Source organism: Natator depressus, chromosome 1, assembly GCF_965152275.1.
Source record: "Natator depressus isolate rNatDep1 chromosome 1, rNatDep2.hap1, whole genome shotgun sequence".
Taxonomy (NCBI): Eukaryota; Metazoa; Chordata; order Testudines; family Cheloniidae; genus Natator; species Natator depressus.
In genome coordinates, this window is record NC_134234.1 from 174,383,961 (window position 1) to 174,407,452 (window position 23,492).

Sequence of the window (23,492 nt, forward strand, 5' to 3'; positions counted from 1 at the left end):
CTCTTCCCTCCCTGGTTTCATTCTGTCACACTCAAGTTTCTAAATACCAAATAGGCTAGATTCTTGTAGTTGTCTTAATAGAACTCAGGACTAAATTCAGGTGAATGAAGGTGCACCCTTTTGTGCCAGCAGCGAATTGGGCCTACAGCTTGTAGAAGCAGCTGGGTTGAATTATGTCAACACCATCAATGATGTTTTACATACAAATAGCCTGATTGTTCATACGTAAAACAGAAGGCTGGTGCACAACATAGATCTTTTGAAGAAGCTTAATTCTGAGATTATAGTCAGTTGACAATGTCACAAAAAAAATCTATTTTAAAAGCAGAATTGCTCACCTCATACAGAAGGCAAAGGCTTCAGCATGAAGTCTAATCTCTGCCAAAATTAATTTAGCTTCACCATAGCTACTCTATCCTATCTAATAGTTTGGTGCAAGCTCTAGTGTATTAGTATATTTTAGGGAACTGTATTATATACAGCTGTCTATTATTGTCAGGGACAATACTGTACCTTTGAGATAAATTAAAAGTAGCAGGTAATGCCTGGGTCCTTCACTTACCCTTTTTTCCTGGGAGAGGCCCAAGCTACCACCAAAACAATGAAGCTGATGACTCTGCCAACATGACCAGAATGGCTGCTCTACTGGTGGATCTCCAATGGGAAGTACTGATCACTCTTCTCTGCTATTCCTTGTACGGCTGCTGTGACAGGGTGCCCACCTCAATTTGATTACCAGGAGGCAGAGTGTTCAGTGCCTACTTGACCTCCTACAGCATTTATGCTATAGTAATGAGGCTGGGCTGGGGCCCAACGCCTAATCAGGCCCAGGAGAAAAATCAAGGAACTCTGTAAAAGTTGTTCCTCGGGTGGTACTATAGACCTTAAAGAGTACAGTTTTGGATAGAAGCTAGTTTGGTGTTGGACTAGGTGAACACCAACGTGCTCTAGCTCCACCTGTGTGCCTCTCAAGAGAATAAGGCATGTAGGAGATGGTACATAAGAAGATACAGGTAACCTGCTTCCACAGCTTAGATACCTCAAATGCGTGCATAGGTTCTTATGGGGGAAGTAAAATGACTTCTCAAAGCAGAACTGTATCTGCTCCATGAATGTTTGAATTAGTGCAAAACACCATTTCATTTTTTTCTTGGGTATTCTTTAGTACGCATTGTATATTCTTATGGAAACTTTCTTCTCTTCCCTGTATCTTTTCACCCAGTTTAACCACAAAACAAGGCACCAAATTAGAACCATAACTTACAGTCCTTTATATACAGAAGAATATGCGTTGTCAGCATTCCCATTAAATATGAAAAGAGGGTTCTATTGCCACGACTAGCACAAGAATAGCTTGTACAAATGTGCTTTAAATATAAAATGAAGATTTCCCAGAGGGATTTTCCTTTTAGGAATTCTGTCACAATTTGACTTGAGAATGCTCAGTTAGGTGGACAAAAATAAGTACTAATCGTTTAACTTGTCATTTATTTTAGGGTTTTCAAAGGCCATTTAAAAATATCTACCAAATATACCCATAAAGAATTTTTAAAATATTCATGTACAGATTAAAGTCAGCACTGAACCCCTTATGTTCATAAAATGACAATTCTCAAATGAATTTTCACTAGCTCATTATTTATAACAGAGGATACTGGTTAAATCAGCATTATTTTCTAAATAATTTAAAACATACAAACTGATTCAACCAAAACAAGTGCTGAAGGTTCTGGAGCGTTAAGTAGTGTGGCTCACAAGCATTTATGTAGTCTCCAGATCATTTATTAAAGCAAAAGTCACTGTATGCTATGAAAAGCATAGCTTTATTATTTTGTAGTTCTAGAGAAAAAGTATATAAAATATTTTAAAGAAGGTTGAAGAGTGTGCAATACAGATCATAACAGTAGCAACCATCAGCTTTTATCCTATCACATGTAAGAAGTTTGTAGTGTTAAAACTACCCAATTCCCCTAAACTTGTGATCATTTTATAATGTCAAGGATACAATTAACCACACATCCCTGGAGCATTTCCTGCATTCGGAGTTCAGAATAACCAGCATTCTTGTCTTCACAAAAATAAGTTCATGAGTTATTTGTATCTTGTGTTATCCCAGCCTCAGAGACCATTTTCGAAAAAACTCCTTGCTGAAGTAATAAATTATGTGGGGTATCAAATTCTATAATTCTTCCAGAGCCCAGAACAAGCACTCTGCAATGCAGAAACAAAAAGGTGATGAGGAAAACTGAGCTATTTTTTTCAGCCATACTTTCCAGCCCTATGAAGGTGTGGATTAGGTAGATTTCCTTTAATATGGGAAAATCTCTTTGCAGTAGATAACTCAGAGATTCATGAAGCTGTGAACTCCTGCACAAAAAAAGTTTTTAGAAAATGAAACTTTGCCTTGTCACCTTAAGTTCTAGAGTGCAATCAACTTACTCTGGTAAATTAAATGGACTTGCTAGTAACTTGTGTTTGCAACTGTGATAAAATGGAGTTAAAAATTAATTCAGTAATTAGAATAGGAGAAACACTGTAGCACAAATATCAGTCTGTTTACTGTCAGTAACGACTGCTAATATAAATATATATGTATTTCATGGTACCATAGATTATATGAGGAAAGTGTCAAGCCAGATCAGCTTTCATGCCTACCAACTTTGACAATGTCTAAATGAAACCACATGTTTTTTAAAACAATATTGAAACTTACCTTTCAGAATCCATGATAGTATGCAACCTGTGGGCTACAGTTAATACTGTGCAGTTGTGAAACTCCCTCCGGATGGTGGACTGCACTAGGTTATCGGTTTCCATGTCAACAGAGGCTGTTGCCTCATCTAAGATCAGAATTTTTGTCTTCCGTAGCAAAGCCCGGGCAAGACAGACAAGTTGCCTCTGCCCAACACTGTTAAACACATTTGAAAATGGTGTCATTTCAATAACTTTGCAAAAGCAATGCTGTGTTCCCACCCACAATAAATGCTAGATAATACCTTGATCAGGTTATTTTGTAGAGAGAAAACAATGAGTAGGATAATTTTTCAATTGTTAGCAAAACCAGATGCTTACAATCTATTTTAGAGCACATCCCTGGTTCCATTTTCCAGATGGATGCATATTTGCATCCAGTTTCCACGTTAACTTAATACCCAGTATTATATTCATGTCCTAATTTGGACATGGGATAAGTCTGAAAGAGACTGATACACAGCAGATGATTATTAAATTATGTATTTTACAAGGGTAGGAGTTGGTTCAGGATGAGAGCTTTAAAAACTCTTTTATGCTATCTTTGGAAGTGGCATGTCCCATTTTTTTCAGATGCATTGGATGCAGATGCATTCCAATTTATTAACTAACTTTCCATTTCTGCTCTGCTTTTTTAAATTTTGGATTGCCACTCTGCTGCTAAAAGCTTATCAAGCATTTATATACATTTCTCAGATTTTTAGCAGACTGCAATGGCCTGACTCTTACACTCAGAAATTTTTTATCCTATAAAAAGTGTCACCTTCCTTGGCATATCTTTGAAATAACAAGGCACTGTAAAGAGAAACTAAACAGCTACTTAACTACACTAAGCAAATAATAGAAGATATAATATAGCGCAAGCGATAGTGTTCTCTTGGTTATATTTTGTTCCCTTTCTTTTTCTTCTTACTTTTTATATTGTTACTTTTCTCTCTGATTTCAATGATTCTGTTTGTGGCAGTCCTTTCCCTGCCTTGGACTATTTGCTCATTTCTCAAACACTTATAATAGATTTTAAGGCCAGAAGAGACCATCAGATCATCTGGTCTGACCTCTTGTGTAACATGGCCATAAAATTTCACCCAGTTACTATTTAGCTAAGTGACCACAAATTGCTTTACAAGAGTAATTCTATTTAGAATGAGGGAGTCACTTTTGTGACATGGAAAAATATTAGAATACTGTCATGTAGAATGTACTGAAGGAAAATCAAGTTAGCACACCAGAAGAGCTCCCTAGCCAGTAGATATTAAAACTTTTATACCTGAGGTTTTCACCACCTTCTGAAATCTCATGAAGGAGTTTCTTTGGGAGTGACTGGACAAAATTCTTTAAGTCACACAACTCCACTGCCTCCCACAGCTCATGATCAGAATATTTTCCAAAGGGATCCAAGTTAGATTGAAGGGTCCCAGAGAACAAGACGGGGTCCTAAGAAATAATATAAAATGCCTAAGCAGTAGCATCACAAATCTTAAAAAACAAAACAATGTTTTTCAACAAACACTCACAGGAATGTTAGGATTTTAATGAAGGTATTCTAGAAATAATACTTTTTAAAAGGCAAACTATAATATTTGAAATCTGAGTGAAAAGGCAAAACTAGCTATGCTCAAATTATTTAACACCACAAAGCCTAAAGGGGAGGGAGAGAGTGGTCTAGTCTATGTCTTTGGTAAATGAAAATACATATTCAAAAATATGTATTAAAAAAGAAGAATGTGTACAGTTAGCAAAGAACATTGTTTGTTTTTAAAAAAAATCTACTAGCTTTCTATAAATATATCCATAGTTACTGTGGACCAGTTTTTTTAAAGATATTTAGGCACCTAAAGAGGCAGATAGGCAAAAGCAGGTAAGTGCTATTGAAAATCCCAGTAGGTGTCTATCTGCATCTTTAGGAACTTAAACCTCTTAAGAATCTGGTTTTGTGCTTTTACATGACAGGGATTTAATATTCAATTGAAATCACCTACTATAAGGCTACTTTTGATTTTGCAATATGACCATTATTATTATTTGATTACATCCAAAGCTCTCTTTTCTTGGGGTATACCTGTTAATGAGTAACTTTGGAGTTTTCAATATTAGCAATAATTACAGTAATAATATCCTGATTTATCTTTCCTCTGGTGAATTGGTACAAAATGGGGCCTTTCTTATAGTTACAGTTTCAGCCTTTGGGATTTAGAATTTCTTCACAGATATGCAATAGCTAATGTTTGAATGAAAGACAAGTGTCTATTCGGAAACAGATTTTACCTGTGGAATAATGTTAAGATTGCCACGTAGATCATGTAGTCCAATAGTTGATATATCAATTCCATCTATAATTATTTTGCCTCTGTCTCTCTCTATAATTCTAAACAAGCAATTTGTGAGTGTTGATTTACCCGCTCCTGTTCTTCCTACAATTCCAACCTGGAACAAGATATTTGCTTTAAAAGAAAAACTAATAATGGAGAGTTTAGTAAACTAATGCCTTCAATTTCTTTTTAGTGACTTTAAACACTGTAGATAGATATCATGAGTTATAAAAGAACACTGCCCCTTTGTCCATAGCCCAGTGGTTTAGGTCCCACCTCAGATTTTCCTTAACTCTCTCACGCTTTGGTTGGGAATCATCATCAGGATCCTGACTATCTCGTTTTCTCTGGGGTAGGAGGGAATTCCCAAAGAAGTGTTTTGTGGTACCCACTCAAAAGCTAACATTCCCATCTGCTGGCACTGCAGCAGCACAGAAATTTAGGGCCAGATTGTGATCCACTGGCTCACCACACGAGTAGTTCCTTTGGCCCATGACTTTGTTCATACTGTTTCTGGAGATAGACTAACCTAACTATGGTTGGTGCTCAAACAAGAAATAAAAGGATCTGTGTTAATACTGTCCTCATTAAAAACATAAGTAATAATTTACCATACATAAAAGACAAAAAAGAAAAATAAATGGCTGGAAAACATTTGTTTTCATGCGCCTAAAATGGAGAGCAAAAGATTATTAAAAGTCATTTTACCAAAAAACTGGCTGCATAAGTTTCGTGTGAGGCACTCAACACTTGACAGGATTGGTTTCTAATTGGCATTACTAATCAAGCTACACTATAACTTGAAACTAAAGTCTGTCATTTAAAAACCTTGGTCCAGATCTTCGGCTTCTGTAAACTAGTGGAGTCCTATTCAAGTCAGTTGAGCTACATCAATTTACACCATCTGAGCATCTGTCCCCTTGTATCTAATGTTGCTATTAATAAAAAACTTAGATTAAAATATACTTTTCCCATTGGCTGCGCAACCATTTAGAAAATAGTTTCACGAATTCTAATAGCTTATTATTTACATACCCAGTAAGAATTATCCTAATTTGGACTCCTTCAGTTATGCTTTTATACATGAAATCTATTGACTGTAGAAAGTTAAGGGGCCAATTAAACTATTTTTGATTATTTCATATTATGTACAATACCTTCTCTTTACTGTGCGTTCGGAAGGAGACATCCTGTAGGGCCAAATCAAGACCTGTTCTATACCGAGCTTGGTAATTAATGAACTCTATTACCCCTTTACTGGGCCATCCCATCGGGGGCCTTTTAGACATTATCCAGGGGGCCTGAAATTAAATTAACATTGTTTTAGTGCACTGTTTTACATTTTTACAAGCCACTTAGAATACTTTATGCAACCCATTTATAGTTTTAAAAATACAAGTATAAACACATGATGATGACTCAGACTCAGTACAATGCACTGAGAAGTCAGACAACTTCTTGGACATCAGGATTTTTAATTAAAAATACTTCACCAAATGCAGAGGCATTGCATGATCCTCCTCAGTAACCAGACTCAGACAAAGATTGCACATATTCATTTAGAGAGCAACCTTGATTATTCTACCAACTCACAGGCCTGAGTTTTGAAAGAGACTCAGGCTTCCAAGGCCCTGGCTATTAATACTTTGTAATACATTCACTATTCTCAGCAAGTACCGCCTTCACCTTTCGAACAACTTTATTCATGTCTGCAATGCCACTTACTTTGAAAAAAATGCATAGGACACACTGTTCAGACTATATCAGGAGTGAACCCATGCTAGTTAAGGTCAGGAATCACTTCGGCTTATTTGGCCCACTGTGGGAAGTAGCAGTATTTGAGAATGGCTGCCCTGGCTTTTGGAAGTCTGGAGCCCAAACCATTTAAGCCACCATAGAGGAGCTTCGACAGCAGAGAGGAGAGGGACATTCTGTGAAGCCAGCCCTTCTTATACCTCAGCAGGTTTGTTCTCCTCTCATGGAAGCAGAGGGGAACACTCCAGCCTAGAATTGTGATGGGCAACTGTTATTCTAGTTACAGCAATTCATCAAATATCCACTCCTACCTTGCAACTTTTGTATCAGCCTAGTAGCAAAGGTTTTGATGATGGCAGATATCTCATGCTCTGTAGTGAATGGAACATACCATGTATCGTTGCACCATTGTATATTTCTGAATTTCAATCATGGGGTGTGATTGCAACTCATGTAGACATACCCAAAGAGCTGGATTAGCAGTGAAGCCGTGACAGCATGGCTTCTTCATGGGCTGTACAAACTCTCCTGGGTAATTACTCTGGCAACTACCCTGCACTGAAGTCCATGCTGCTGTGACTTCACTGCTCCAGTAGCCAAGCTAGCTAGCTAAAGTGTCTCAGGTTCATCTACCTGAGCTGTCATCACACTCCGTGATTGTAGTATAGATATACCCACAGACAAATTCAGATAGTAGTTCATGATGAGACTTAGAGATTTAAGATTTATTTTATGTATTTGTTTGTTTCTAACTACAATAGCTACCACAAAGTCTGATGTCAAGAAACTTACTGGTCAACATTAAAAATACAAAACTGTTTTGACCATTAGTATGAAGAGAAAGTCAAATACATTAGCTCATGAATGTATCACACTTTGAGAATGTACATATATTATTAATTATAAGACGCCATTTGTATTAGTCATTCAATTTATTTTCTTTTTATCAGTTAGCCACTAGCTTATACACATATATGAAATAGTATCCAAATACTAAGTTTATATTCAGTCTTCTAAAATGCTCACCTCTTTGTCCATTTTTTCATATTCACAAACTCTTTCAATGGAAACTCCATTAGTTTCAATTTCACATGCTTTACGCACCCAAAAATTCAGACTTTGAGTTATCTGAAAAAGATAAGATATATTCATGAGATGGTCTAGGTTTACCTGGTCCTGCCACAGCATAGTGGGCTGGACTTAATGACTTCTTGAGGCCCCCTTCAACCCTACATTTCTATGATTCATTTCACAGAATGTATTAAAATTGTTTGGCCTTCGTAAACAGCATAATATATTTCAGAAATGTATTATGGATAGTAAGAAACAGCATCAAAACACAATATCAGCTGCTTAGATAGTTCCAGAAGATGCAGAGCACAAGTCAGGAGTTGGTATGCAAAGCTGGCTTTAAGCTTCCACTTTCACTGCATTTATCCCAGTGCTACTCCGAGCACTTCTTCCACCATTTGCTGTGTTAGAAAAACTAGGTCAGGATTAGTGTAGGGTACAGGGCACCCTGGCTATCACCTTTTCCCCAGTAACCAAGCTCCCCTTCTGTGTTACCCTGGCAGAAAGGGGAAGTGTAGGTTTATGAGCCTGTGTTGTATGAATACTGTTGCAGTATTCCCTTTACACTGGGACAATCCTCCCGGAGCCGCTTACACAAGTATCTTAGCAGCGTGACAAAGGCAGCTGCAGTGCACCTAGGGATCGGGTCCATCACCTCTATCCTTAAGCACTGAGAAGCTATTTTTGCAAGTACTAGTGCTACCTACTCCAGTATTGGTAAGTTAATGCATTGGACACTAATTTTATGCGTCAATTCTCACAGTTGCCATGTGATGGCTGCTCAGTTACAGCAGTACAAAATTGGTCTATTTTAAAACTGTTCTAAGACATTGTACATTATATATCAGAACTAGAAATTAAACTTTAACAAAACTGGTCAGTGACACAATGAGTTAATAAACTAGCCATCCTAGGTTAAATTGTTGTTCTGAGGTAGGAATATTTAATGATGAACCTAAAGGCTTCTTAACAAAAAAAAACAAAAACAAACAAACACAAAAAATCAGCTATACTGAGAGCCCATATTTAACCAAATGTGTATAAGATTAAAAGTACAAATAAAAAATATTAACATTACTGAAAGCTAGTTTGTAATATACCTATCTGCAAAGACCTGAGTTCAGAGCTGTGATCCTCCAGTTAAGATGCCTGTGTTTTGGTGTTAAAGCATACAAGAAATGACGTACCCTTTCCTGTGCTGATGCAATCTGTTGCAGGGAAATCACAGAACACTGAATTCAGATCTTAGCAGGTATAAAGTCTTGCGGTAGCCAGTATCATCTTCATGGGTATAGTGATATATGTCTATGGTACTTTACCCCAAAGAACATACATTCTAATTTTAGACCACAGGATGAGTGAGAGAGAGCGGGAAAGTACACAGGTGACAGGACCAAACTATCAAGATATTGTGGATGCGTGGGTTTTTAAAACTCTTTAAATCATTAGGGTTTATTGTCTCTCTAGCCATTAATCAACATAGGTCTAGCCCTCCTTATTAAAAGGGACATGCTTGTCAAATGCGGTCCCAACTATGCTACTTTTTTTTTCTTTTTTAATAAAATAGGCCAGTAGAAATGTTTCCATTAAATACTTCAATACCAAAACAAAACTCATTTTTAAACCAACCTCCTCCTTGCAATGATGGCAACCTAAATATTTCAGCATTATGCTAGTGTACCAGAACTACAAAGTACGCATCTGAAAACACGAGTGCAATTGACTAGACTACTTCCCTTCTCCAAGCTAGCAAAATACTAAAAGTAAGCCATGCAGTGTAGTAAGTTTAATATTTACAATTCTCTTTCAATATTCCAATATTTTGTTGTTGCATTTAAACCTATCAATATTTGAATTGTTAATAAAACAAACTTCCACAATTAGTGTAAATTCAAAGAAAAACACATAGTAGTGAGAGTACATTCTGCTCAGTTACATCCATGAGATTAAAAATTGCACAGATGTAACTGTGCAGAATTTGGCCTACTAAATTTTACCCCAATCATTCTTGCCTTCCATATGAAATATTGTAGAAGCATCAAAACTATACCATCACTTACATTCAGTGCATATGATATGGATAAACCCACTGTAGAGGAATTAATTGTACTTCCAGCCAGCACTGCAAACAAGGCAGCAAAGAAAACCATCAGGTTTCCTAAAAACTCAAGCCTGACAGCCAACCACCTGTAGTCAATGTAGCCAGGGGAAAAAAAAAAAGGACTTATCTAAAGAAATTTTATTATGGAACATTGATATAGTAAAATATCAACAATTATCTCTTATAGCACCTGTCATCAACATGCTTTACAAAGAAGGTAAGTATCATTATCTCCATTTTACAGATGGGGAAACTGAGGCACAGAGCAGGTAAGTGACTTGCCCAAGATTACCCAATAGGCCAGTGGCAGAGCTGGAACAGTCCAGTGCTCTGTCAGCTAGGCCAGACTTCTCCCCAATCCATATAAATAGACAGCAACTCCATAAGTAAGTCAGTTTATAATTCTCCTCTTCCAGCAGCTGTTAGTAGACTTCATTGTTGTAGAATATTCTCATCTCAGAGCAGGCATATCTATCTCCTATAAATTAATTGGATTCTTGCACACAGATGATGACATACCCTATTGCTTAGATACAAACCAGGAAGCCAGTACTAAGAGTGGTGAACAAGTTACAGTGCTTACACACATTTTAGGATTATTTTAATCTCTTAACGAGCCTGCTCCCAACAAAGCTTATTATTTTAGCCACTGATCTAAACAGGATCAGGATTTGGCCCACTGTGCATAACTTCTATAAATTCTAGATCGTTAATACAGTACCTGTTTGAGATAACATTGTTGTAAAAGCAAACCAAGTTCTCATTCACCACATCTTTGTTTTGTCTAATGAATCTTTCTTGGTGTCCAAATGCTCGGATTGTAGAAAGTCCTAAGAGAGTTTCACTGAAGTGGGAGATCACAGGAGAATGTGATGCCCCAGCTAATCGTCGGATTTGTCGTGAACTAGCTATGTAGTATCGCTAAGGAAACAACACATACAAAAGAGGCAGATTCTAAGTTACTATAAGGGTTGGAAAAAAAAGTTTCACACAGCTTTGAAACTTCAAGTACAATTTGTGGATTATTTTCATATCATAATAAAAAAAGTCAAACAATTTTAGCACAAAACTTTTTGAAAATTTCTCTTTAATTCATAGAGGTGGACAATGTCTGTGCCTTATTGTAATAACCAGGCATGTAAGCTACTGGGAGGGCTAGCAGTAAGAGTAGTGTCATTTCCAAAATTGCCATCACTCCTGTTGCAACATACACCCTCTAAAGAGGTGAACTAAGTTTTACACTGGAATTTCCTGACTTATGTTCAAATGAAGGCCCCATCTTAAGTTTCATCAGTATAATTATGTATATTCTCAAATCTTGATCGCCTCTCTGCTCCCTCATTTATATCTATTAGCATATACATTATGCTACATTATGAACATGTCTGACATCAACAGAGCCTGGAGCGGAGATAGGGAAGCCGATGTTTCAAAGGACAGTTTTTCTGACACATTAAAACGACAGTTGAAATTTAGTTAAGGGATTTCTCTAAGTTCCTGTTCCTCAATGCTATAATTCATATCTGTGCTATGTATTTTCTTGAAGCAAGCTAGGCCCTACAAATATCTGCATGTGTTGTCCCAGGGTAGCACACACCCTACTTCAGTTTTTGCTTTGACTCTCTGTCTTTCCATATCACATGCCCATTCTTTTGTCATACAATTTTATTGGTTTTCTTAGAGGGACTACAATATAATATCTTACAAGAGAAAAAAAAGATGGGCAGGAAAGAATGGAAGTCACTGAAAAATACAGGCATTACCATGGTGGATAAAAATCAAGGATTTAAAAAAAAAAATCGTGGTTTTTTTTTTATTTAAATTGGTTTTTCTTGAAAATGCTTTTTGAGGAAAAAACCTACCTAAAGATAGTTTTAATTAAGATACATGATAGCTCAAAGATATCTCATCATGGAACAGGGATTATAAATTCTAATTCTATAGTATGAGACAATATATTCATGTAATGTTTAAGAAAAGTTTTGTAAATGAGTTCCAATAGTTCATGGATTAGGGACCCAATCTTATGGGTTCCAGGGGCTTCTGTATAGATTATTTAGGTTATTCTTTCTATCTACCCAATGGGACTCAGGGCTAAGTCTAGAAGATACCATCAGAGATGCTTAGTTTTGCATTTCTCAAACTGTGTATTTGTGTCTCCAGAGAAAACATGCTTGTTAACAGCAAAAATGTTTTAAAATAAATAAATAATATATAGATGTGAGAAATAACAGACCTCAACCCTATTGTCCCTCTGCAAATTTGTGTACACAGAGTTAGTCCCTTACCTCTCTCTAAAAGTGCACAGTTTCATAAAGATCAATGAATAGAAGATTGTTGGGGGCGGAATAGAGCCTTCATTGATTTGAGATCTACTATACCATTCTCTTACTAGAGGGGAAAACCTATAATGGCAGCAGGCCATAAAAGAGACCCAGTTTGGGTCTCATCTATCTCTGAGTTGTGAAGAATATGTATTAAGGTTGTAACAACCAACAAGAATGCACTTTTATGTAGACATCCATGATTAAATCGAGTCTTCCTGACTAGTGATTCAAATCAAATCCACCCTGGGCATTACTGTAGGAAACAGTCAAAATGTATTTGACTACTCTGTATACTTGAGAGAAGCTGGAGGATATTTTTAGGAGTCAGCTTTAAAAAGTGTGTGTGTGGGCAGGGAGGCGAAGATTTGGGTGGCAGAATACTAAAATATAAGTTTCTTAGGTTTCTACTTTGGCTTTTCAGGCAAGATTTGAAATTTACACCCAATTGTTTTAAACAATGCTTAATGATGATTTTGTTTTAGTCTCTCTCTCTCACACACACACGGAAAATACATATCGCTTATTGTAAAAGTTTAAGCAACTTACTTGGATAATAAAATACAGGTATCCAAGGGGAATAACTACCAGTATGAAGAGAGGTGAAGCAGACATGATTACTAGAATGGTTCCAATAACATCTAGTGTACAGTTTAACCAGGTCCGTAAGTAGTAATGGAAGCGTAGATCAATGATAAACATGTCCTGTGATATTACACACAAAAATTAGTTTTAATGTCTCCTTACTAAAACTGTAGACATTTCTCAAGAAACTGTCCTTAGACTCTGAACTCCAACAACCCAAATCCTTTTACTGCAGCAAAAATTGTTGGGGGAAAAGTTCTGGTGACATACTGACATACGACAGACTAATTTAACATATTGTAATCTGTCTATTACTACAAATAGATAGAATTACTCACCTTTTCCCATCTGAACTTTGTTCAGTAGATGTTGTTGAGGCTTGTTGCTAAAATATCAGACTGTTCCATAGTTGGTGAGTATACTCTAAAGCTTAACGCGCTAAACTGAACTGCCACAGAAATTCATAGTGGCAGCTATTGCTGCTTTCCCCTCTCAAAATACTATTAGGCAAGAGAAGGCATACGAGACTGGGAACCAGAAACCATGAATTCAACTCTCAACTTTTCTATTCACTCCTGTTATTTCTGTTCCTTTTATAATCTGTATTATTAATCAAGGCCTCATAACCCACTGAGAGGTTATAAAAGCTGGGAGCAAAACCCTGATTCTCAAAAGGCAGATCCAAGTCTCATTTACTTAGCCACACTGCCTCTCAGAAAGAAGCTACCAAATCTAAGTACAAGGTTATGATGTCTGTTTCAGTGCAATATGCATCCTCCTTGGGTCCAGTCCACAGAAGATAGCAGCCTACCAGTAATTGCACATCATCCTTTAGCTCAAGTAGCAGATGTATATGGGCAGTGCTGAAGCTTGTGGGTTCAAACTATGTTTATGAGAGGAACGGGCAGCATTATAGTTATATGAAATAGAATTCTTTTGTTTTTAAAAAAATGTAAGATGTTATATACAAAAAATAAAAATTACAAATGTTAAGGTTGCAAAGTCATGCACTCAAAAGTTAAGAAAGGTCATTCCCTGAGCACTGTCCATTCTGTGCATTGAAAGAGGTATTGGGTGGGGGTGGGGGGATCCTAACTTTGAGAGCTTGAATTTCACACCTTAGTGTTCATTCAACATAGTTTGTCTGTAATCTTTTATATCAAGTAGCAATGCATTAGCAAGATATAAAAATTATAATCTTGTAATATCAGTGGGACATTTCACTTCATATTCTTTATGAAAATATGCTTATGATATGAATGACATAACTGAGATATACTTTATGCCAGATGGCGCATGTAAGATATAATTGGAAAGGTTATGATTTACTGAATGTGATTATCCAATTTGTATGCCAGTATCATTTCTGTATCTGAAGTTAGGAATATTAACTATGTATCTGTATTTCAAAATGTGTTACTTTGGGTGTCACCCCCAACCAGCCCTTCAGGTACAACAATGGAAAAGCCAGACAGGGCTAATGGGCCATTAGCAGAGACAATGAACTGTGAAAGAGCCTAGTCTTCCTGTGGATGCTCCAGACAGCCTATGAATAATGGTTGCCACAGCCCTGCAGAGACATGAGTCTGAGTCACCTGGTATTGGACCCACCCCTTGTAATGCCAGTGTTCTTCCACTTGGAGACAAAGGGTTCCCGCCATACACAAGAGCTATATAAGGCAGGGGAGTGACATCATTGTGTTTCTTCTCTGCCTCCGCACCCAGAGAGACACTGAAAAATGCCTGGAAGCAAGAACTAAACTTGGGGGAAAAGGGTTAAGCCCAAGCTGGAAGGGCATCTAGCTTGTGGGTAATAATATCTGAAGTCTCAAGCTGCAGACCAGTGTAGCTACCTTTCAAGACTTTCTCTAATCTGCCTACAACAATATCTAGGGTGAGAAATTACTCTTTGTAACCAATTTCTTTAGTGAAACAAGCTTAGCTTGTGTGTTTTGTTTTATTTTCTTAGTAATCTGCTTTGTTCTGTCTGTTATCTCTTATATTCACTTAAAATCCACCTTCTGTAGTTAAAAAACTTATTTCTCATTTATAATATAACCCAGTTTGTGCAATTCATAACTGGGGGTGGGGTGGGGGGGGGATAAGAGGCTGTGCATACCTTCCTCCACAGAGGGAGGAGGAGGATTTCAAAATTTACCTTTGGGTCTGCACTCCAAGGGAGGTGGACACCTGAGTGCTGGGGCAAGTCCCTTAAGATGAGCCTTCCCAGAACTGATCTGAGTGTCTGTTTCATTCTGCAGTTGGGTGTGGCCCTGCCTGTGTGTGTGCTGGAGGAGACTTAATAGCCTGGCTCAGCAAGACAGATAAAAGGGGTGCCCAGGCTAGCAAAACAGGCGGACTCAGTGGTATCTCAGCACATCAAATGGCATCCTAAGGGGGTAACCTGTCACAACCAGACTGAGCTCAACTCAGCTTAACACCTCTAGTTTGCAGGACTGTGCTCTGAGGTATGCACGCCCAGTGACCATGGACAATAACAATATTAAAGGGCTTCAGTTGATAAAAGCTACTGGTGGTTTTTGCAGGAAAGTATTCTATGGCATTTGCGTAGGCTTCTTTCTATACTGAAACTGATGTCTAGCATCTGGTATTACTCTTTGATTTTTAAAAGCATTAGATGGCATTAAAGTTGTAGTTCTTTGCAGTACATTTTCTAAAAAATGTGGACATGTTTTTCCTTTACCTTTGTGAATCTATTGATGATCTGACCTACTGGATTAGTTTCAAAGTACTGGAGGGGAAGGTGCAGCACGTTGGCTAACATGTGATTATGCAATGTCCGAGAAGCACAGAGGGATCCCCGAGTAAGCACATATGCACCATAGCAGACCAGAAGACCTTAAGAATGAATGAATACATAAATAAATAAAACAATGACTGGTGGTTTTTTTCCTCTTCTAAACGGATTACACTTCAGCCTGGTAGGCCCACTATAAAGTTTTGTTTTACATACACATCTGTTCACATCTTACCCCTTCATAAGCAAGTCTAGCCTACCTTTAGCAAGTGCGTGTGATTCCTGTTAACACTAGCTGTGACATGGACATTGACATCTAACCCCACAAAAAATAGTAACACCTCATTAGCTAAAATGTGCACTTGTTCATACAACATTGACTTAGTACCAAGGACAGCCATTTTACAAATTAGTCTAATCTGCCTTTTCAATAATTCCTTCACTTTACAGCTCCCTAGCTTGATCCTTTCTCCCTGCCACTCCCCTCGACCAAATGTGAAGTGATTCTATTCTGCTGCTATACACACCTCTGATTACAGAATGACCAATATAGTTTGTCTTTGTATTACCCCAATCTCCAGTCTCCATTACAGATTTAACAGAATGTAAAAGAACCCCAGGCAACTAAGCTTTGCAAATACAGAGAAAATAAAGTCTTGTATGCTTAGGCTTACCTTGTATGAATCCCAAAAGCCCATAGATACCCAGTTTGTTGTTTCTTAAGTGTTTCCACTCTGTGTGATCCTTATTTTTTTCTTCTTCTGCTGACCAGGTGCTAAGCCACAGATTTTGTCCTACGGCTACTGCATTTTGTCCCAGGTAAGCTGCTAGGGTTAGCCACACCCACAGCCATCCAAACGCTTGCAGGTATTTCAAAATAACTGACATTGACATCTAAATACAAGAAAAGCACAGGAGTTACTAAAAAATGTCACCGTGAAAGACAAATTACAGTAAATGAACTGAATATACTAATTTCTTCAGACATTCATATAAATAATGAAATCTAATAATTTAATCACATGCAGTCATATTTTGGATCTCCAAAAATCTATTTTCCCCAGAAATAATTTTACCCCTTATAATACAAATTTGTCAGCTGTACAGGGTGGGATACTTTTAATATATGCTACACACAACATTAAAAAGAACATTAAGATTACAAACTCAAACCTAAAAATGTTAGGAAATGCCAGAATTAAGGTTGCTTAAGCACCTACAACTTGCTCCCTTTCTTCAAATGCATTATAGTACAATAATTAATTACATGATCACATACTGCTCTTTTCAATAGGACCCTAGTCTCATTCAGGTGCACAGGATCGATGATGCTCACTTAATAAGCAATTATTCATTATTAGTTTTCGCTTCACTAAACAATGTGTGCTGTTGACCTTATTTACTTCATGCTATTCAAACCCTGCTCTGAATACAGAATTATGAATTTTTCTCATGGTCTTTCCTATAATGCTCGTCACTACAGTATCTGAGTACTACACAAATATTTATTAATTAATTTTGATGACACTAAGGGCATCATCTCCATTTTACAGACTGAAAGCTGAGGCACAGTAAGATTCAGCTCAAAAGCATCCAATCATTTTCTGTGCCTAATTTGAGACATCTCAGACCTGATTTTCCAGACTACTTAACATGATTTTCAGAGGCTTATAACTTGACCAAATATGGGCAGATTTTCACAGTGATCGCAAAAAGCAAATCCCTGACACAAAGGCCACCCTCTTTCCAAATTTCAAGCCCCGGCTCCAAAACATGGAGGCATTAGAACTTTTCAAAGAAGGGGTCACCAGAATTATTTTTAACACAGGCAAAACATGTTTTTCTCTAGCGCTGAGCTCAGAAACAGCTGAACTTTTCCCAAAATATTCACCTTGAGGCAGGCACCTAGTATGGAAAATTTCAGCCCAAATGGTTAATGTTTGGCAAAGCTACCAATAACTGAAAACTGGGTCTTATAATGGGCAATGTCAGGAAATCTTAATCGGTGGCGCTACCAGCCCTGCCTATAATTACTTTAATACATTACATGTATATAGAAAACTACAAAGGTAATTTAGCTAATGCTTACACTGCCAGTAGCAACATTTTCTTTCTTCATTGAGAATGCTTTGGTTTGTTCAAAGGAAGAACTAAAAATAACAATTTTAAATGTATTTTAATCATAAATATGAAGTTAAACATCAAGAAAAACACATACACAGAATTAATCTTGAACAAAAAACAGTGAACTTAAAGGTCTGTGAATTCCTCTTCCTTGAAAATGCCACAGCGTATTTCCAAGCCCTTCCTTTTTAATCATTAAAATGTTAGCGTATCCAGACACAATAACCACGATTGATGCAGTGTCCTAAGTGCACACAGTGCTTTACAAACTTGCAAATAGATATCAGCCCCTAGGAATTTACTCAGCTATCAAACAGAATATAGAGGCAGTCTGATGTACACAAAAAAGCAAACCAAACCAATGTGAGAGAGCAGCATGAGTGCAAAGAAAAAACAAAGCCATATTCTTATGTCGCTTATGAACAGATGGAGTGGAGCCCCTCCCCTAGCCCAGATTTGCACCCAAATCTTGCACTATGCACTCCCTAAGGCTGGACTAGTTCTGGTATCACATCAATTACCCTCCCCAAATCGGATCCTGGCTGTGTACTACTTGCTTTCAGTACTTACCTGTTCTTCTGCCCCTGGAGCTCTTTTTGAGGCAGAGTATTGCCTTTTTGACTCTCTCTCTTTAAAGAAGACACTATAGTGAAAAAATGGAAAATACTTTTTTCGAGTCTTTATAGTTTGTTCAGACAGCTGCAATAATTAAGAAGCGAGTAATAAAAAGGAGAGAATGCAGGTGAAGTGGAAGTGGGGCTGCTCTATAACTATGTATGAATACTGTATACTGACCTGGTTATTGGGATGTTTACTGTATGAATATGTTGGTTTAGATTAATAGCAGTATCAGAGTTCAGGACCAGCTGCACTTTTGACCCCCTCTTTAGCCTGAGTGAACCTTTTCAGGTGACAGACCCGTATCTTCACGTCTCAAAGAATGCAATCCTGCAATTCTTCCACTTTCAGAATAGGTTCCCAGGGTGCAACACCCCTGTGTACTAACCCTAGTTACTCAGCAGACCCAGCTGTGTTCAACTACCTACAAGTCTTGTGCACTTCAGGATCCCTGTGACCAGTAGGTGAATACAGTGACTCCGAATAGCCTTTTCAAAACAGAAGTATTGTTTAATCCCAATAGTAGGAACAAAGCATAAACAGAGAAATGGGGTTTTAACACAACAGATGGTCTACACATATATCTATCTTACCTAAAGGCATAAGTAGGACTATCTTAACCCAGACACCCTAACCTCTGAGGACTGGGATTCAGTCTGGTCCCCGGCAGATTGCCTCTCCCCTCAGTTCTTCAGGGACTGTCCTTTTATCCACGCCAAAGTTGGGTGGATCCCCTGTCCTGTGGCTGCTAACCGGTCTGTTCAACTCAGCATGGTCAGAGGTAAAATTTGAAAGCAAATAACACCTGCATTGTCCTTTAAGTATCACTGTATGGGACTATCTGAAGCTATTGTCCATTTTCCTGCATATGTGCTGTTGACCCCTTGTAATCATGACAGAAAATGACATAACAATCTAACAGATCATACAATATTAATGAAATATAACAGCAGATCACGTATCATTCACAAGCAGGCTGCAGGGAAAACAAGCAGGAAGCAGAACAATGGCATTAGAAAGTTACCTTTCTACCAACACTTACGAGACGATGCAAGAGCCATTCACTTTGATGTCCTACCTCCCACCCCCCACTAAGTCAACTGAACTAGTTTGTCAAAAAGGGTCAAACTTGGGAACATATGCCTGAACTAGATGGAAAATGACACATTCCTTCAAGCAGGGGGAGACACAGTTAGAGGGAAACAGACTAACACCAAGACCGCAACAGTTAGTGGGAACTGGTAAAGCGAGGCCTGCCTACTTGGCAAACCTCTAGGTGTGTGTGTGTGTGTGTATATATATATATATATACACACATACACACACACACACACACACACAGATGTAATATATATATATAATTAATATGTCTGTATATCTATTTGTATATTCTATCTCTGTAATATATAGTAGCTGTTTTTTAAAGTTTGTGTGTTAATTATCTTTACTTACAGTTGTCAGGAGTGTCCCCTTTGAAGTTTGGCAACAATCTCTCTGTTGAATCTGGCCTATTTCATTATGCAAAAACTGATTTGCTTCCATCCCACTATTTTTCATAAATATATGATTACCCATAGAGGCCTTGCTAACCAAAAAACATGTCAATTTACACAGTAGCAGCATCATTTGCAATCTGAGAATGCATTGTTTAACTAGTTTCAGAGTAGCAGCCGTGTTAGCATAAGCTTTCGTGGGCTACAGCCCACTTCATCGGATGCACAGAATGGAACATATAGTAAGAAGATATATATATACACATACAGAGAAGGTGGAAGTTGCCATACAAACTGTGAGAAGCTAATTAATTAAGATGAGCTATTATCAGCAGGAGAAAAAAACTTTTGTAGTGATAATCAAGATGGCCCATTTAGACAGTTGACAAGAAGGTGTGAGGATACTTAACATGGGGAAATAGATTCAATATGTGTAATGACCCAGCCACTCCCAGTCTCTATTCAAACCCAAGTTAATGGTATCTAGTTTGCATATTAATGCAAGCTCAGCAGTTTCTCGTTGGAGTCTGTTTTTGAGGCTTTTCTGTTGCAATATTGCCACCCTTAAATCTTTTACTACTATACAGAAATAGGAGATACAAAACAAGGAAATGTTTGTTTCTCAGCACTAGAGCAATACATTAAAAAAACCAAACAAACAATAAATTCAGAAACTTTCCACGTGAAATGTTTCCCAGCAACACCGAAAGAGCTGTCAGCTAGATAAAATGTTAAGCCTAAACATCCCTCTGAAAAGTGCAGGACACTTTCTTTGTATATTTGTGAGAGGAAGAGAAATGCTCTCAGGTTGACAATTCCTATGCCATACTTCTCCATAACATGTTCCACAAACTTATGGAAATGGAGGGGAGTTTCTAATGTAACACCATGTAGATTGGTGATGTACCAGCAGGTATTACTGTAATAACTAAAAATGACTATAAAAGTGAGAATTATTGAAGTGTCAGATACACCAAAATGAATCTTTGACTAAAGTCAATTAGGAGTTAACAGGACAAAAAACCATAAGCAGAAAAATCATGAAACTATGTGGCAGTTTCCTGTTCCAGGAATTACTTATATTCACACAGGGCCTGGTCACAGGAGGGCCTTTAGGTGCCTGAACTCAATGACTTACTATTCCAATAGTGCCTGAATTTTATTCCAGTTTATAACTTGGAATCTCAGTATCTAGACCTGCCTGAATTCAAACAAGTGATAGAAAGGTGAAAGGCTTCTTTTACCAAATCCTTGTGCTATTCAATCCCCTAAAGGAAAAATATTTTCTTAGCAATTGATGTAGAAAGGTAAAACTAGGTTTTCTGAAAACATGGTATATTAAAAAATACTATATGTGCTCACTTTTCATTTGAGGTGTTTCTTCACTTTTATTTTCTGCACTGAAGACTTGAAGGAGCTCAGCAAAGTTAGCTCTTTCTGAGAGCAGCTCTTGGTAGGTCCCCATGTGCGCTATCCTGCCATCTTCCATTACAATTATAACGTCTGTCTGAGGCAGGAGTGTCAGGTTATGGGTCACTAAAATACGCGTCTGAAAAACACAAAACGTTTTATTTTTTACCATATGAAAATGAAGTGTGTACTAACAGTACAAGGGAGTTTTTAAAAAAGGAGAGTTGCATATGGAATTGTCTTAGGAATTTATCTAGCTGCTTCTTTAAAGCAACCAAATAGATTTGAAGAAATTGTTACCATTGTTACATATTACGATAAACTAAGTAATGATCAAAGTACACATTATTATACTGCTGTTGCACACATGGTTCTTAAGGCATGTTGTATCAGCCTTACAAATAAAAATACTTTAGAATTAGCGAAGTGCTCATTTTTAATGATAACAGAAGATCATGAAAGCTCGAGTTTCTTGGTAAGAGTCTCTCTAAATACAACCTAGTACCATATCTATGTTGATAGCAGCCCTGTTCATCTTGTTTAGGCATCTGTCACTACTAGTGTTTTCAGTACTGGAACCTCCTTTTTCAGGTGTTTATTACCAATAAAGCAGGTGAAGAAGAGGAGGTTAAGAGGGAAGTAAAAAGAGGAACATCTCCACTTCCACCAATCCATGAATTCCATAGGCACCAGCTAGCAGTAAATAATCTGCATAAATCAGTAATATTGAGGAAAGTTACTTTTCACCAAGATATTTGAATCTTTAACAAATTTTAGATGAGAAAACTCCATTCCCTGCCCACTCTTCCTCGGGGATTCCTTTGGTCACCAGAAAACCTTTTTGCCACTAACATTGGATGCAACTTCCTATCAAGTACATTTGGAAGTTGAATCTAGACAAATTCAAACTGGAAATAAGGTGCAAGTTTTTAATGGGGACAGGTGGGGGTATAACTAACCATGGGAACAACTTCCCAAGGGTTGTGGTGGATTCTCCATCATGAGCAGTTTTTTTAAAAGATATGTTGTAATTCAAATAGGAATTTTGGGGAAGTTCTATGGCCTGTGTCTGATGCAGGATAACTAGATGATCGCAGTGGGTCCTTCTGGCCTTAGAACCTGTGAACCTTCGGCCCCCCCTTTCAGCCAGGTGAAGGATCAATGGTGACCACAAGGCCCTTCCTCCCTCCTCACAGATAGAATCCACGGCACTCTTAAAATCTCTGTCAGCTAACGAGCAAGGGCCAAGTTGGAAGCCCAAATATTATATGACTCTCTGAGACTATATGGGTACATCTGTACTGCAATAAAAGACCCTCTTTGGCCAGTCAGCTGACTCGGGCTCACGGGGCTAAAAACTGCAGTGAAGACATTCGGGCTCAGGCTGGAGGCCAAGCTCTGAAACCACACAAGGAAGATGGTGCTCAGAGCCTGGGCTCCAGCCCCAGCCCAAACTTCTACACTGTGCTTTTTAGCCCTGAGGCCTGCGAGCCTGAGTCAGTTGCCCTGGACGCTGAAACTCGGTGCCACAGGTTTTTTATTGCAGTGTAGTTGTACCCTTTCAGACTTCCAGGTCAGCCCAGGTTAAGTGTTAATTGTGTCTGTGTTCATAAGACTGCTTGATATGATTCAAATAGTATAATCAGCAGGGCTTCTTATTTAACAAGGTGCTCCCTCTTTTTACCATATATAACAAGCCCACTCAGACACGATTGAAGATTTTCAATTTGCCTGTTGTACTATGTGAAGACTGATTTATTTACCTTGTTTTTTAAGAGCCCTGAGGGCCCAATCAGCTTCTCAAAAAGATGCTTTCCAACATGTACATCTACAGCAGACAAGGGGTCATCCAGAAGATATAGGTCAGCATTGCTGTAAACAGCTCTAGCCAGACTCACTCTCTGCTTCTGCCCCACACTTATATTCACTCCCTAGGAAAATAAAAGCAATATTAGATCAAACCAGTCAAAAGAGATACACATGATTTACTAAAAAAGAAAAGGAGTACTTGTGGCACCTTAGAGACTAACAAATTTATCTGAGCATAAGCTTTCGTGAGCTACAGCTCACATCATCGGATGGAAGATACTGTCATTCTCAAGCAGCATGTCTAGCTCCTATCAGTTACACTATACCACTAAGTGAAAATAGACTGTGTAAATCACTTCAAGAGGAGATACCACATATGAAACA

At 37.9% G+C, this 23,492-nt stretch overlaps 1 protein-coding gene across 1 annotated transcript in view; it reads right to left on the reverse strand.

Annotated features, from left to right (window-relative positions):
- Positions 1 to 637: 637 nt before the first annotated feature.
- The window catches only part of LOC141998592 (multidrug resistance-associated protein 1-like), a 54,775-nt gene continuing 31,920 nt past the window's right edge, over positions 638 to 23,492 (reverse strand). Inside the window, exons 14-28 of the mRNA XM_074971465.1 lie at positions 23,063 to 23,230; positions 21,252 to 21,438; positions 18,349 to 18,421; positions 17,744 to 17,804; positions 16,329 to 16,548; positions 15,601 to 15,755; positions 12,861 to 13,016; positions 10,709 to 10,908; positions 9,947 to 10,073; positions 7,842 to 7,943; positions 6,218 to 6,361; positions 5,017 to 5,175; positions 4,019 to 4,185; positions 2,714 to 2,908; positions 638 to 2,211 (exon numbers count right to left, since the gene is read on the reverse strand). Of these exons, the coding sequence (XP_074827566.1) occupies positions 2,085 to 2,211; positions 2,714 to 2,908; positions 4,019 to 4,185; positions 5,017 to 5,175; positions 6,218 to 6,361; positions 7,842 to 7,943; positions 9,947 to 10,073; positions 10,709 to 10,908; positions 12,861 to 13,016; positions 15,601 to 15,755; positions 16,329 to 16,548; positions 17,744 to 17,804; positions 18,349 to 18,421; positions 21,252 to 21,438; positions 23,063 to 23,230 (2,241 nt within the window). The 3' untranslated portion in view covers positions 638 to 2,084. The remainder of the gene's footprint in view (positions 2,212 to 2,713; positions 2,909 to 4,018; positions 4,186 to 5,016; positions 5,176 to 6,217; positions 6,362 to 7,841; positions 7,944 to 9,946; positions 10,074 to 10,708; positions 10,909 to 12,860; positions 13,017 to 15,600; positions 15,756 to 16,328; positions 16,549 to 17,743; positions 17,805 to 18,348; positions 18,422 to 21,251; positions 21,439 to 23,062; positions 23,231 to 23,492) is intronic.